General features: G+C 49.1%; 1 protein-coding gene across 1 annotated transcript; it reads left to right on the top strand.

Annotated features, from left to right (window-relative positions):
* The first annotated feature begins 4,601 nt into the window (after positions 1 to 4,601).
* On the top strand, positions 4,602 to 9,361 carry Bckdk (branched chain keto acid dehydrogenase kinase). Its single transcript, XM_041666455.1, has 12 exons — positions 4,602 to 4,702; positions 5,287 to 5,654; positions 5,776 to 5,844; positions 5,917 to 6,027; positions 6,285 to 6,332; positions 6,408 to 6,527; positions 6,608 to 6,706; positions 6,872 to 6,945; positions 7,988 to 8,116; positions 8,196 to 8,285; positions 8,661 to 8,819; positions 8,913 to 9,361. Exons 2-12 carry the CDS (start codon positions 5,460 to 5,462, stop codon positions 9,055 to 9,057), a joined length of 1,239 nt encoding a protein of 412 aa, XP_041522389.1. The 5' UTR covers positions 4,602 to 4,702; positions 5,287 to 5,459; the 3' UTR covers positions 9,058 to 9,361.
* The last annotated feature ends 3,527 nt before the right edge of the window (positions 9,362 to 12,888 follow it).

The raw sequence follows: 12,888 nt of genomic DNA, 5'->3' as shown, positions 1-12,888 counted from the left end.
AACTTCTTTCCCATGGGAGAGTGTCTGTTCTTTGATGTTTGAAATAACAGTTCTGGGCTGGAGGGATGGCTCAATGGTTAAGAGCATTGGCTGCTCTACCAGAGGTCCTGAGTTCAATTCCCAGCAACCACATGATGGCTCACAACCATCTGTAATGAGATCTGGTGCCCTCTTCTGGCATGCGGGCACACATGGAGGCAGAATGTTGTATACATAATAAATAAATAAATAAAATTTAAAAAAAATGAAATAACAGTTCTTTCTCTTGAGGTCAAACTCTGGTCTCTTTCTACCTTTTTAAAAAAAGATTTATTATTTATAATAAATAATAAATATTAAATAATAAATATTAACAGCCAGTACTCTTAACCTCTGAGCCACCTCTCCAGCCCCTCTTTCTACCTTCTGTCTCTTTACTCTGCACCCCAAAATCTAACAGGTGGAATGATAGAACTGTAAGCATTGTGGCTCGTAAGGAAAGGGATCCTGGCAGTTGAGGGCCAGGGAATATTGAGCGTTACAGCTCGGATGGAAGAGTATTCCGGCCACTGGGAGCCAGGAATAGCATAGGTACAGCATAGCAGCTATAGGGAAGGTTTCCCCAAAGTGACAGCACTGCTCAGGCAGGAGAGGGCTTCCCCAGGGAAGTTGTTACAGTTTGGCTCCAGTGCCCTCCAGTGTAACAACTCTGCTAGGCTAGGAGGTTTCCCCAGAGATAGTGTTACAGCCAGGCTACACTCTGCTTGCTCTTCCGTCTCTGCTTCCCCAGTGCAGTTGTAACAAGTCTGCTCTGTCTCTGCTCCAGCAAAAGAAGGTCTTCACCCTAACCTCATTCAAGAGATTTCTTGGGAGGGAAGAACCAGGAGATTGGCTGCCTCTACCAGGTGGAAGAAGAGCAGCCGCAAACTGACAGGTGCAGGGCTTATATAGGGCTTCTTAGGGGCGGGTTTTCCCAGGGAGAAGAGGAATTGGTCAGATTTCCCTGCTCAGAGATTGGTTAGTTTAGTTGATCAGGGACAGAGGTGGCTGATTTCAGGGCCAAACTTTGTTTCTCTCACTGGTGTTGTTTAGTTTTTTGGCTCTAGTTTTGGGGCCAGGGCATATTTCTCTCACTGACTCTGATTCTAAGGCCAAAGTACATTTCTTTGGCTCTGGTTTCAGACTCAGGATGTATTTCTTTGGTACTGGTTTTGGGGCTAAAGTATTTCTCTCACTGGCACGGGTCTCAGAGCCAGGGTGGCTTCTTTCACTGGCTCTGGTTTCAGGGCCAGGGTATGTGTGTGTGTTTTGGTTGGCCCTTTTCCCCTACAAGAATCAACTCCATTGCCTGGTCTATAAGAGCTAATCCCAGGACAGACACCAAAGCTACAGAGAAACCCTGTCTCGAAAAGCCAAAATAAAGAAAGAAAGAAAGAAAGAACTCCACAAAACTGTTCTCTGATCCCCACATGTGTGTGCACACCTCTACTTCCACATATGCATCACACACACATTTTTTAAAAGAAAAAGAAAACTAATTTGTGATGTTGCAAACTACCAAACCTGTGACAAATTGTTATAACAGCTCATGGAAATGAATACAGGCAAATAGAATTTCGGCCTATTTCCGAACTCTTGTTATCTGTTGCTGACTTCTCCTGGATTAGAAAGAGTGGTGTGAGAAGGAGAAAGACAGGAGCCACAGCTGAGCATGATGGTGCAGCCCTGTAATCCCAGCACGTGGGAAGCAGAACCAGGAGGATCGCTGCAAATTTGAGTCTAGCCTGGTCTACAGAGTAAGTTTCAGGCTAGCCAGAGCTACATACCGAGGCCCTGTCTCTAAAAGCAAAACAACAAAAAGGTGGAAGCTACAGTTACTTTATGATTCAGCCTCATACACCACACCACTTTTTCTGTCTTACCTAATTGGATCAGTTCATTCCTATTCAACATGGGAAGAGACCACATTACGTGTAAGGTTGAGGACCTCCTATCAATACCTAGTAACCACAAACAACCATAAAATAGCAATAACAATTAAGTAATAATAAGTCAAAACAATAAGAAGTGATATTGGACCAGGCAGTGGTGGCACATGCCTTTAATCCCAGCATTCAGAAAGCAGAGGCGGGTGCATCTCCGTGAGTTCGAGGCCAGTCTGGTCTATAGAGTGAGCTCCAGGACAGCCAGGGTTACACAGAGAAACCTTGTCTCAAAGGAAAAGAAAAAGTCATGTTGGTGGCACACATCTGTAATTCCAGTGCTTAAAGGACTGAGTCAGGAGGATTGTAAACTTTGGGCCAGCCTGAGTTCTGAGTTATATAGTATGATCCTGTTTGAACAAGATACACACACACACACACACACACACACACGTATATATAGTGGAATATACTATGTAAAGATGTGTTGCATTTGTGCTGCATTTGTTTAACTATGCAAAGATGTACTGGTTTTGTTTATGTTGCATTTTTTTTAAGTAGATAAAGATATGTTGATGTCTTACTTTGTCTGCCTAAGGCACCTGATTGGTCTAATAAAAAGCTGAATGGCCAATAACAAGGTAAAAGAAGTTTTAATTTTAATTAGGATGGACAGTGTGAGCTTCATCCATTTGAGTGAAACCCCGGGGGGGGGGGGAGATGAGGAAACATGTTATGTGGATATCTAGGGTAACGGTGCCCCCTGCAGAGAGATCAGCCAGTGAGAGATGGAATAAGCCCAATATGTTTGGCGAACCACTGAGAGGCCATGGGTGTGACTGCCGTAGAATGAATGCGGGAGTGAGGACAGAGAAGAGAGAGACGAATATTTTAATCTTTCTGTGTCCCAATTCTAGCTTCTGTAATAGGAAGACGATAATAGTACCCATCTGATAGAAGTTACAGCACTTGGAAGAGTGCCTAACCACCTCTAAGCTTCCAATGCGCCGGCAGCTTTATGAACAGGAGCTAAGGACGTGTGTGCCCCACCTAGATAGCCGGCAGCTGCACCCAGTCCCTGCGAAGCCTTAGTTTAGAGTCGGGTTAAACGAGGTGAAGCGGTCGCCAGACGCCTCCGCCTACTGGCTGCTGCAGTCGCCGCCTGGGGTGGCTCCCGTCCACGCTGCAGCCACGTGACCCGCAAGTCCAGGAACCCAATAGGCATTCGGAGTCTTTGCTTGTGATGAAGGCTGTCACCCTTCTCTCTCCCTTCTTCCACGTGCTAAAGTTATGCCTGCCAGCCAAAGCTGAATGGCCTCCTGGCTGTGCACCAGGATGTTGCCAGGAAGTCGTAAAAAATAAAAAAGGGGGGGGGGTAGGATTGGAGCGAGGAAGCAAGTCTGGAAGGTGTCTCAGTCAGGTCATCCATCATCCATGTGAGGGATTCCACCCCTAAAGCGGGACATTTGTTTTTCTCCCCCCCCCCCCCCCCAGACAGGGTTTCTCCGTGAAACAGTCCTGGCTGTCCTAGAACTCACTGTGTAGACCAGGCTGGCCTTAAACTCAGAGATCTGCCGGCCTCTGCTGGGATTAAAGGTGTGCGCCACCACCGCCCGGCATAGCAGCACTTTTTCAAAGAAAACCCCTGCTTTATTTAACACTCTATCTTTAAATATTAAGCAATCAACACACACACTCTGAAAATCTCCCCATCCTCTTTCTGTTAAATTGTCTTAGTTCTTTTTGCCATCTGGTCCATCTTTCCATCACCACAGCTAGGGGGTTCTAAAGAGGAGGGGACAATTAAAACCCTTAGGGAACCCATGTTTGGTGGCACTTTCCAGGAAACTGAGGTTGAGGTAGGAAGGATCAGTTTCCCAGGCTTGAGGCAGGAGGATAGAGAGTCCCAGGCCAGTCTGTCCACAATAGTGAGACTCACCATTTGAGATTGGTCTCAAAGCAAAACCAAAATCATTGGGTGGTTCCTAACTCCCAGCTGTTGGCCACCCCTACCTCCCGATTCCATATTTCTCCAGTCATACCCTCACATCATCCAGGTTGTTCTTTTTCCGGTCCCAGTATCTTGGCCATGTTCTCTCGCAACCTCCTTTGAAGCCACTAGCACACCCATCACACCCTGTTTTCTTCCTCAGAGTAGAGGGCTATTTATTTGAAACACCCTACCTCCCTTGTGGGTCAGAAAAGTCACCCACTCACGTTAACTTGCAGGCAGGTAGAATTAGTAACGCTCGTACGAATTCCACACCTAGCCCTGTTCTAGGCTGCTTGGATATATAAACTCATATAACCTACAGAGTTCCTCATTTTGCCAATAACAAAATTAGAGCACTGAGAAACTAGCTAACGTTCCTCGGGTGTTAAGGGAGCTGAGGGGAGTTTGAACCAGGCAGACCATGAGTGAGTTAGCAGCTTGAAGGATGGGACCTTAGAGAAACAGGGCGATCTATTCTGTACACATCTAAGGGCTTTTCCTGTTCTCTAGCACTTTGCTCCCAGGGAGCTCATTTTATAGAACATAGGGTAGAGTCGATGATAAGTCACTGGTAACTTTGGGACCACCGGAGGGAGCTAAACTACTTATCTGAAGGGGTTGGGGGATAGCCTGGTGGGCAGGAGCCCACGCGAGTCCTAATGGTCAAACTACAACTCCCAGGAGGCACTGGGCACACACAGCCCGCGCGATGTTACAACGGAGGAGGGCGCAGGCGAGCTCGGCTAGCCGGGCGGGTCGACTGCCGCGGCGGTTCCGCTCGGACCCCGGCCCAGCGTCTGGCCTCGCGGTAAGTGGAGTAACTAGTGCAGAACCCCTCCGGCGGACGCTCGGCAGCACACGTCCTCAGCCTCCACTCTGCGCGGGAGTGCGCATGGGCGGGGGCTGGCATCTACCATATGGGGGGACCCTGGCCGGACTAAGTGACCCAGAGGAGGGGAGCTCCGATGGGGAACTCTGGGACTGCAGTTTTGCTGCAGGCACCCTGTTCTCCTGTGCGCTATGCGTGTACGCAGGCGCGTCTTTAAGGGCTCGGGTCCCGTAAAGCCGATTAGGGGCCAGATCCACCCCCTGAATGGGGTGGTCCAGAACCTGAGGGAGCTGAGGAGAGGTTTTACGGCTAGAGTGGACTGGAGATTACTCCACCCGCTTCCCTGAGTGCGCACACACGCCGTCAGGTTTAAGTTTCACATAGAAGAGTAGGGCACCCGGAGAGTGTTGTCCAACCTTGGCTCGGCCTGAGTGTCTGGGGACATGGTGGTTGTAAGGGCTGGGCAAGATTGTCTAGGTCTAAGGATACTGGCGTGCACTTGGAGAAATAGTGCAAGCCATCTGGATTCGGATCTTTACCACCGACTTCTGCCACTCCAATAGATGGAAGCTGTCGTGCCGGCGCTGAGCAAGTCAGCATCCTCGAAGGACCGACATCCCTGAATTCCGAGAAAAGCCCTACACACTCTTTGCTTCTCTTTGGGGGGGTCACTGCTGCGTGCCGGGTCCTCCCTCAGCCCTGTAGTGGCAGCCTAGTTCAACAAAGAAACAGGACAATGATACTGACATTTGTGCTGGGCAGTGGCTCTTGGAGAGGGCCTTCACTCCGGCCCCTCTTGGGGTCCTCACTATCACTCAGGACTCGCTCAACATCAGCCACTGATACACACCATGTAGAACTGGCCAGGGAACGCTCCAAGACTGTCACCTCTTTTTACAACCAGTCAGCCATTGACGTGGCAGCAGAGAAGGTATGAGGTCTGGGTGATTAGCAGAAGGGAAGCTGGGATAAGTCTTAAGGGAAAGGGATGAGCTAATGTGGGGTTGGCGGGTCTTGAATGTCTGGTGCTCAAAGTCCACCTTCCCTTTTAGCCCTCAGTCCGCCTCACTCCCACCATGATGCTCTATTCTGGCCGCTCACAGGACGGCAGCCACCTTCTGGTAAGGCTCTCTCTTTCTTCTCTGCTCCAGAGACTCTAGCTAGCTGCTTAGGCCCTCCCCTTTTTCTTACAGAAAAGTGGCCGCTACTTGCAGCAAGAGTTACCAGTGAGGATTGCTCACCGCATCAAGGGCTTCCGCAGCCTTCCTTTCATCATTGGTTGCAATCCCACCATCCTGCACGTGGTAAGGTAGAGGGGACTTTATCAGTATACACACTGCCCGAGAGGCAAATGGGGAGCCCCGGCCTGCTGAAAGGTATCAGGTCCAGATGGAACTAAGCCTTGGGACATCAGAGGCCGAGACTACCTGATCAGTGGGTACTGGAAGGGTCTGGGGGCTTGGACCTTGTTAATTGAGTTGGGTGGTGATCCCTATGGGTGACTGTTTTCTACTCAAGTGTCTGTGGCAGCTCCGTGAGTTCCCATACTTATTCCATGCAGCATGAGCTATATATCCGGGCCTTCCAGAAGCTGACAGACTTCCCTCCGGTGAGGCTGGGTTGAGTAGGGTGAGGGGCCAAGGTCAGGGTTGGACCACTATGCTTATGACTCTGTGACCTGCAGATCAAGGACCAGGCAGATGAGGCCCGGTACTGCCAGCTGGTGCGACAGCTGCTAGATGACCACAAGGATGTGGTCACCCTGTTAGCCGAGGGGCTTCGTGAGAGCCGGAAACACATAGAGGTCAGAGGCAATGGAGAATGGGCCCGCTGAAGTAGGAGGGTTGAGAGGGGACAGAGGTTTCACAGGCCCCCTATTTCTAGGATGAAAAGCTGGTCCGGTACTTCCTGGACAAGACTCTGACTTCGAGACTTGGGATCCGCATGCTGGCTACCCATCACCTGGCGCTGCATGAAGACAAGGTGGAGCTGACCCCAAAACTGACCCTAGAGTGTTAAAGGGGGGGTGGGCATGTGAGGGGCTGGGGGCGAGCTTTGGGGCTGCCCTGGCATTCCTGAGATTGTGGGTGTTTGGCAGCTGAGGTGGGGTGGGGTTTTGCTAGTTTTGACCTTCTTCTTTCCTGCCAGCCTGATTTTGTTGGCATCATCTGTACTCGTCTGTCACCAAAGAAGATTATTGAAAAATGGGTGGATTTTGCCAGGTAAGGCTAGAATGGTACAGGGGGTAGATGTCTCAGGGGCAACAAAAATGTCTGTCTGAGTCTTTGTATGACCTAGGGCAAGGTTTTTGTTTTTCTTTTCTTTTTTTTTCTTCTTGAGACAGAGTTTCTCTGTGTAGCCTTAGCTGTTCTTAGCTGTCCTAGAATTTGCTCTCTAGACCAGGCTGACCTTGAACTCACAGAGATCTGCCTGCCGCTGCCTCCCAAGTGCTGGAATTAAAGGTGTGCACTACCACTGCCTGGCTTGTTTTGCTTTTTTTTAAAAAAAATATTTTATGTGTCTGGGTGTTTTGGCCACATTTGTGTCTGTGTGTACCATGCATGTGCGGCACCATAGAGGAAAGAGGAGAATGTTGTCAACCACCATGTGAGTGCTGGGGAACCAAATCTAGGTCCTCTGCAAGAGAAGCCAGTGCTCTTAACCGTTGAACCATCTCTCCAGCCCCCACTAAGCCATTTCTTTTTCTTTTCTTTTCTTTTTTTTTTTTTGAGATCAAGTCTCACTAGGTAGCTCTAGCTGTCCTGGAACTCTCTAACGTAGACCAGGCTGGCCTCGAACTCAGAGATCCACGTGCAGTTTAGGCAGGGTTCTCAGCAGTGGCACTATTGACATTTCTTCCAAGAGTTCGTTGTTTTCTATGTGCATGACTTTGTCTGCATGTATGCATCATGTGTGTGTTTGGGGCCCAGCGGTCTTGCTGGCACTAGAGTTAGAGGCAGTTGTGAACTGCCTATCAAGGGGGCGAGGATCCTAACTCGAGTCCTCCACAAGAGCAGGTGCTCTTAACAACCAGTGGACGATCACTTCCAGCTCCATTATTGGCATCTTAAGGTAGTGGAGGACTCTTCTGCATTTTGCATAGGCTGTTTACAGCAACCTTTGGCTTCTATTCATCTGACACCAGAAATGCCCCTTAATGTGATCAGCAAAACTGTATCCATGTGTTGCCCAATGCACCCTGGGAAGAATTACACGTTGGCAACTACAGCTTCAGGGATACCTACTGGACCTTTGTATCCACAGACGCCTGTGTGAGCACAAGTACGGCAATGCCCCTCGAGTCCGCATCAATGGACATGTGGCTGCCCGTTTTCCCTTCATCCCCATGCCGCTGGATTATATCCTGCCTGAGCTGCTCAAGAATGCCATGAGGTAGGTAGGCTGGCTGCGTTGGGTGGGGGAAGACAGAAACTAGGGTGCTACCATCTGCTGGTCTTTTTCTCCTGAATAGAGCCACAATGGAGAGTCACCTAGATACTCCGTACAATGTTCCTGATGTGGTCATCACCATCGCCAATAATGATATTGATCTCATCATCAGGTTTGCTCAAGTAGAGCCGGGCTGGGGTGGATGAAGATTCTGGGCACTATTTCTAACGCTATAGGACCTCAAACCAGAACCTGCCCACCTCTGGGAGTTGGACCCTGGTTGGGAAAGACATTCTTTGATCCTGAGATTGCCCGGGCCAGCTGAGGAACCTGAAGTTGGACAAATGGTGTTTGATGGGAGTAAGAATAAATTTCGAATCCCCTGAGAAGGTATAAGCAATCTATGGCCCAGACAGGGTAACAGAGATAAATAAAGCCACATTCCACCCTTAGATGGAACAGGAAGTCAGACTCAGTACTGTCTGCTTAGGGGGCCAGTGAGACCTCATCAAACCTGACCAAATCCATGTTGTCAACATCCTGCCAGGATTTCAGACCGGGGTGGAGGAATTGCTCACAAAGACCTAGATCGAGTCATGGACTACCACTTCACCACAGCCGAGGCCAGCACCCAGGACCCCCGAATCAGCCCCCTCTTCGGCCACCTGGATATGCACAGTGGCGGCCAGTCAGGACCTATGCATGGGTGAGGACCCACCTGCCCAAGATGGGGGGGAAGGGTGGACCAGGACACTCAAACTTCTGAAGCCCCCTATCCTATCCTATCCACTGCCCCCAGCTTTGGCTTCGGGCTGCCCACGTCCAGGGCCTATGCGGAATATCTCGGTGGCTCCCTGCAGCTGCAGTCTCTGCAGGGCATTGGCACAGATGTCTACTTGCGGCTCCGCCACATTGATGGCCGGGAGGAAAGCTTCAGAATCTGACTGCGGATTTTGGCCTCCTAGCCTGCCACACTCCTAGGACCTTCTGGGCCTGGTGGGGGCCCACTAAGCGCCACACATTGCTGCTCTGTGGAACTTAGGGCCTCAGACAGGTGGACTTACACGGAGCTGGGCACCACTCCTCCTCAGCGGGGCCCGCTGCTTCCTACCTCCACGTCTTGGAGGGGAGGAAGCAGGAACCCTGAAGGCCTCTAATGCCAGCTCTGCTGTTCTCACTCTAGAGGAATCCTTATTTGACCTGCTGTTTATTAAAGTTTGCATTTTGAATGCCCTCTTGGGCCCCAAATGTTGGGAGGGCAGGTGAGCTTTTGTTTTCGACCTTTTTGGGTTCCCTGGGCCCTGGGAATTAACCCGGTCATGCCCCAGCCTCTTGCCAGCCTGGCATCCCGGCAGGAGGAGGACTGGCCCCAAGGCTCCTGCCTATTTGATTTGGCAGGAGTGGGGGTGACTTTGGCAGCTTTTGCTCATTGGACAAATCTTTCTGGGTCCCAGACGATATTAGAGGCCCAAAAGGAACTCCTCCCTTCCTGGCAGTCACGGAGTCTAGAGGTGAAGGTCACTAGACTGGGCAACCTTTTAAGCCACCTGATTCCTGAGCTTGAGGTTAAAAATACTACCTGCCAACCGTGTCTGCTGTGTCTGCAAAAAGAAATGCCTAAGGTTATGTGGAGACCACCTCACCCAGATCAAGGATAAGTCCTCTTGGGAGGGCTGAGGACCTGGGCAGAAAGCACACGAGCAGAACCGTGTGGAGTGGAACTTCAAATGGGATTTCAGTAGAAGCCAACTTCCTCCCCTTGTTTAGGACATGAGAGCTTGCTTGGTGGGACTGCATAGAAGAATCACATCTTTTTGTTTGCTGGGTTTTTTTTTGTTGTTGTTGTTTTGTTTGGTTTTGAGTCAGGGTTTTCTATAGCCCAAGCTGTAGGAAAGCAGTTGCTATTAGTCAAGGGTGACCCTGAACCTCTGATCTTCACCAAGGAAATAGTCATCTAATATCACACCTATTTTTATGCAGTGCTGGGAACAGAATGCAGAGCTTGCATGCTAGACAAACACTCTTCCAAGTGAGTCACATCCCCATGCCCAGACTTTTCTTCTTTGAGACTGCTTCTCTGTAGCTGGCTTCCAACTTGACTTTGAGACCAGGCTGGTCTTGAACTTGTCGCAGTCTCTCCCACCTCTGCCTTCTAAGTGCTAAGACAGATCCATCTCTTTTTTTTTAAAAGATTTATTTATAAGCCGGGCGGTGGTGGCGCACGCCTTTAATCCCAGCACTCGGGAGGCAAAGGCAGGTCGATCTTGTGAGTTCGAGACCAGCCTGGTCTACAAGAGCTAGTTCCAGGACAGGCTCCAAAACCACAGAGAAACCCTGTCTCGAAAAAAACCAAAAAAAAAAAAAAGATTTATTTATTATGTATACAGTGTTCAGCCTGCAGGCCAGAAGAGGGCACCAGATCTCATTATAGATGGCTGTGAGCCACCATGTGGTCACTGGGAATTGAACCCAGGACCTCTGGAAGAGCGCTGATGCTCTTAACCTCCGAGCCATCTCTCCATCCTCAGACCCACCTCTTGAGCTCATCTCTGATTCCTGACAGTTCTCTTCCTGAGGGTGGTTGTGGGTCAGTACCATCTCCTGCCTCCTGGGTCAAACTGTTGGGTTGAGGGGAAACAGGAAATTGTATTTGGGGGCTAACTGGCAGGAAGCTACAATGCCTTGCTACACTGAAGATTCTGCTGGCTGCCAGAGGTAGGCAGCAGCCAATGTGCAAGTGCTTGGAGCATGGGCCTTACCCTGAGGCAGTACGGCTCCAAGGATGGGTTTTAAGACCAGAAGGGATGATCCAGGTTGGATTCTTTTTAAAGATTTATTGTGCCAGGTGGTAGTGGCACATGCCTTTAATCCCAGCACTCAGGAGGCAGAGGCAGGTGGATCTCTGTGAGTTCGAGGCCAACCTGGTCAAAAGAGCTAATTCCAGGACAGGCACCAAAAGCTACAGAGAAGCCCTGTGTAAAAAAAAAAAAAAAAAAAAAAAAAAAAGATTTATTTATTTTATTATGTATACACCATTATGTCTGCATGTTTGTCTGTACGCCAGAAGAGAGCATCAGATCTCATTGTAGATGGCTGTGTGCCACTATGTGGTTGCTGGAAATTGAGCTCAGGATTTCTGGAAGAGCTGTCAATTCTCTTAACCTCTGAGACATCTCTCCAGCCCAGGTTGGATTCTTTAGGAGCTGATCCCGAGGAAGATTTGTGTCTAAATAATTAGTTAAAGTGGTCCCAGGGCTGAAGAACTATAATGTCCTCAGTTCCATCCGTGTGTGTGTGGAGGGGGGTAACTTCCAAAAGCAAGTAGGAAGCAAGTGATCTTAATACAAAGTCCAGAGCTGGTCCACTGTTCTTCAGAGCAGACACGAGAGAGTTAAGTTCCATGGTAACTGATTCCCTGTTCTGGGACGTGGAGATGAGAAAGTGTCTAAATTCCTAGACTCGTAGCCAAAGGTGGTGGTCCACACCTTTAGCCCCAGTACTCAGGAAGCAGAGGAGACAGATCTCTGTGAGTTTGAGGCCAGCCTGGTCTATGGAGTGAGTTCCAGGACAGCCATACCTGTTACACAGAGAAACTATGTCTCCAAAAAAAAAAAAAACAAGCTGGGTGGTGGTGGCACACGCCTTTAATCCCAGCATTCAGGAGGCAGAGGCAGGCAAATCTCTGTGAGTTCCAGGACAGCTAGGGTTACACAGAGAAACCCTGTCTCGAAATAAAAAAACAAAACAAAACAAACAAACAAAAAAAAAAACAAGACTCGTTCACCTTTTCAGGCAGAATCACACCTGTGGTCCTGGCACCTGGGGTACTTAAAGAAGGATCCTGATTTCAAAGCCAAGTCTGCTACTTGGCAGAGCCCTGTCTCAACAAATCCTTTAGGCAGTTCTCAATTATGTTCTAGTCTTTGAAAGTACATAGACGTGATACATACGGAGAAATAACAGATCTCAACAGCAGGAACAAAAAAGGGTCTGGGCCCAGGGAGATGGCTCAGCAGGTAAAAGCACTTGCCGCTGAGTGTGCCTGCAGAACTCATGGCAGAAGGTGAGCTGAGTCCTGAAATGTCCTCTCACCTGCAGGACTGCAGGTGCGTCTGTGCTCATACACCCGATGGTAAGGGGTGGCCTGAGTGCAGTCCCTACACAGTTCTAGGATTTGCACGTTAGCATCACGGTGGACACTGGCTTGAAGTCAGCATGGGGTGTGAGTGCTCAGATCCAACCGGTGGATTACTGTGCCTAGGCTAATCCTTACTTAGGACATTGTCGGGAACTGAAAATGTCAGGTGAAGTATTACATGAGGTAACAGAAGCCTGGGCAAATGCAACAGCAATCCTGAAAAGGGTTGTATAGTTGTTTGGTTTTTTTTTTTTTTTCCTCTTTGGGGGCTTGCTATCCAGATCCCAAATAAACACATGGAATCTTATTCTTATGAATGACTGATCTTGGCTTGGCCTGTTTCTGGCTAGCTTTTCTAACGTAAATATCACGTTTCTCTTTAACTACATTTTGCCTCTGAGCTTTTTACCTTCCTTTATTCTATATATCTTTCCTACTTTGTGGCCAGCTGGGTGGCTGGCCCCTGGTGTTTTCCTCCCTTTTTCTCTCTCCTCCCTCGTCTCTTTTTTTCATTCCGTTTATTCTCTCTACCCACCAGCCCCACCTATGCTTTCTCCTGCCTAGTTATCGGCTGTTCAGCTCTTTATTAGACCAATCAGGTGTTTTAGATTGGCAAAATAACACTTTACAGAGTTAA

Source organism: Microtus oregoni, unplaced genomic scaffold (assembly GCF_018167655.1).
Source record: "Microtus oregoni isolate MIOR12 unplaced genomic scaffold, Mior012 000016F_ref0000370, whole genome shotgun sequence".
NCBI classification, from domain to species: domain Eukaryota; kingdom Metazoa; phylum Chordata; class Mammalia; order Rodentia; family Cricetidae; genus Microtus; species Microtus oregoni.
This window is presented reverse-complemented; position numbering and strand designations above follow the sequence as displayed.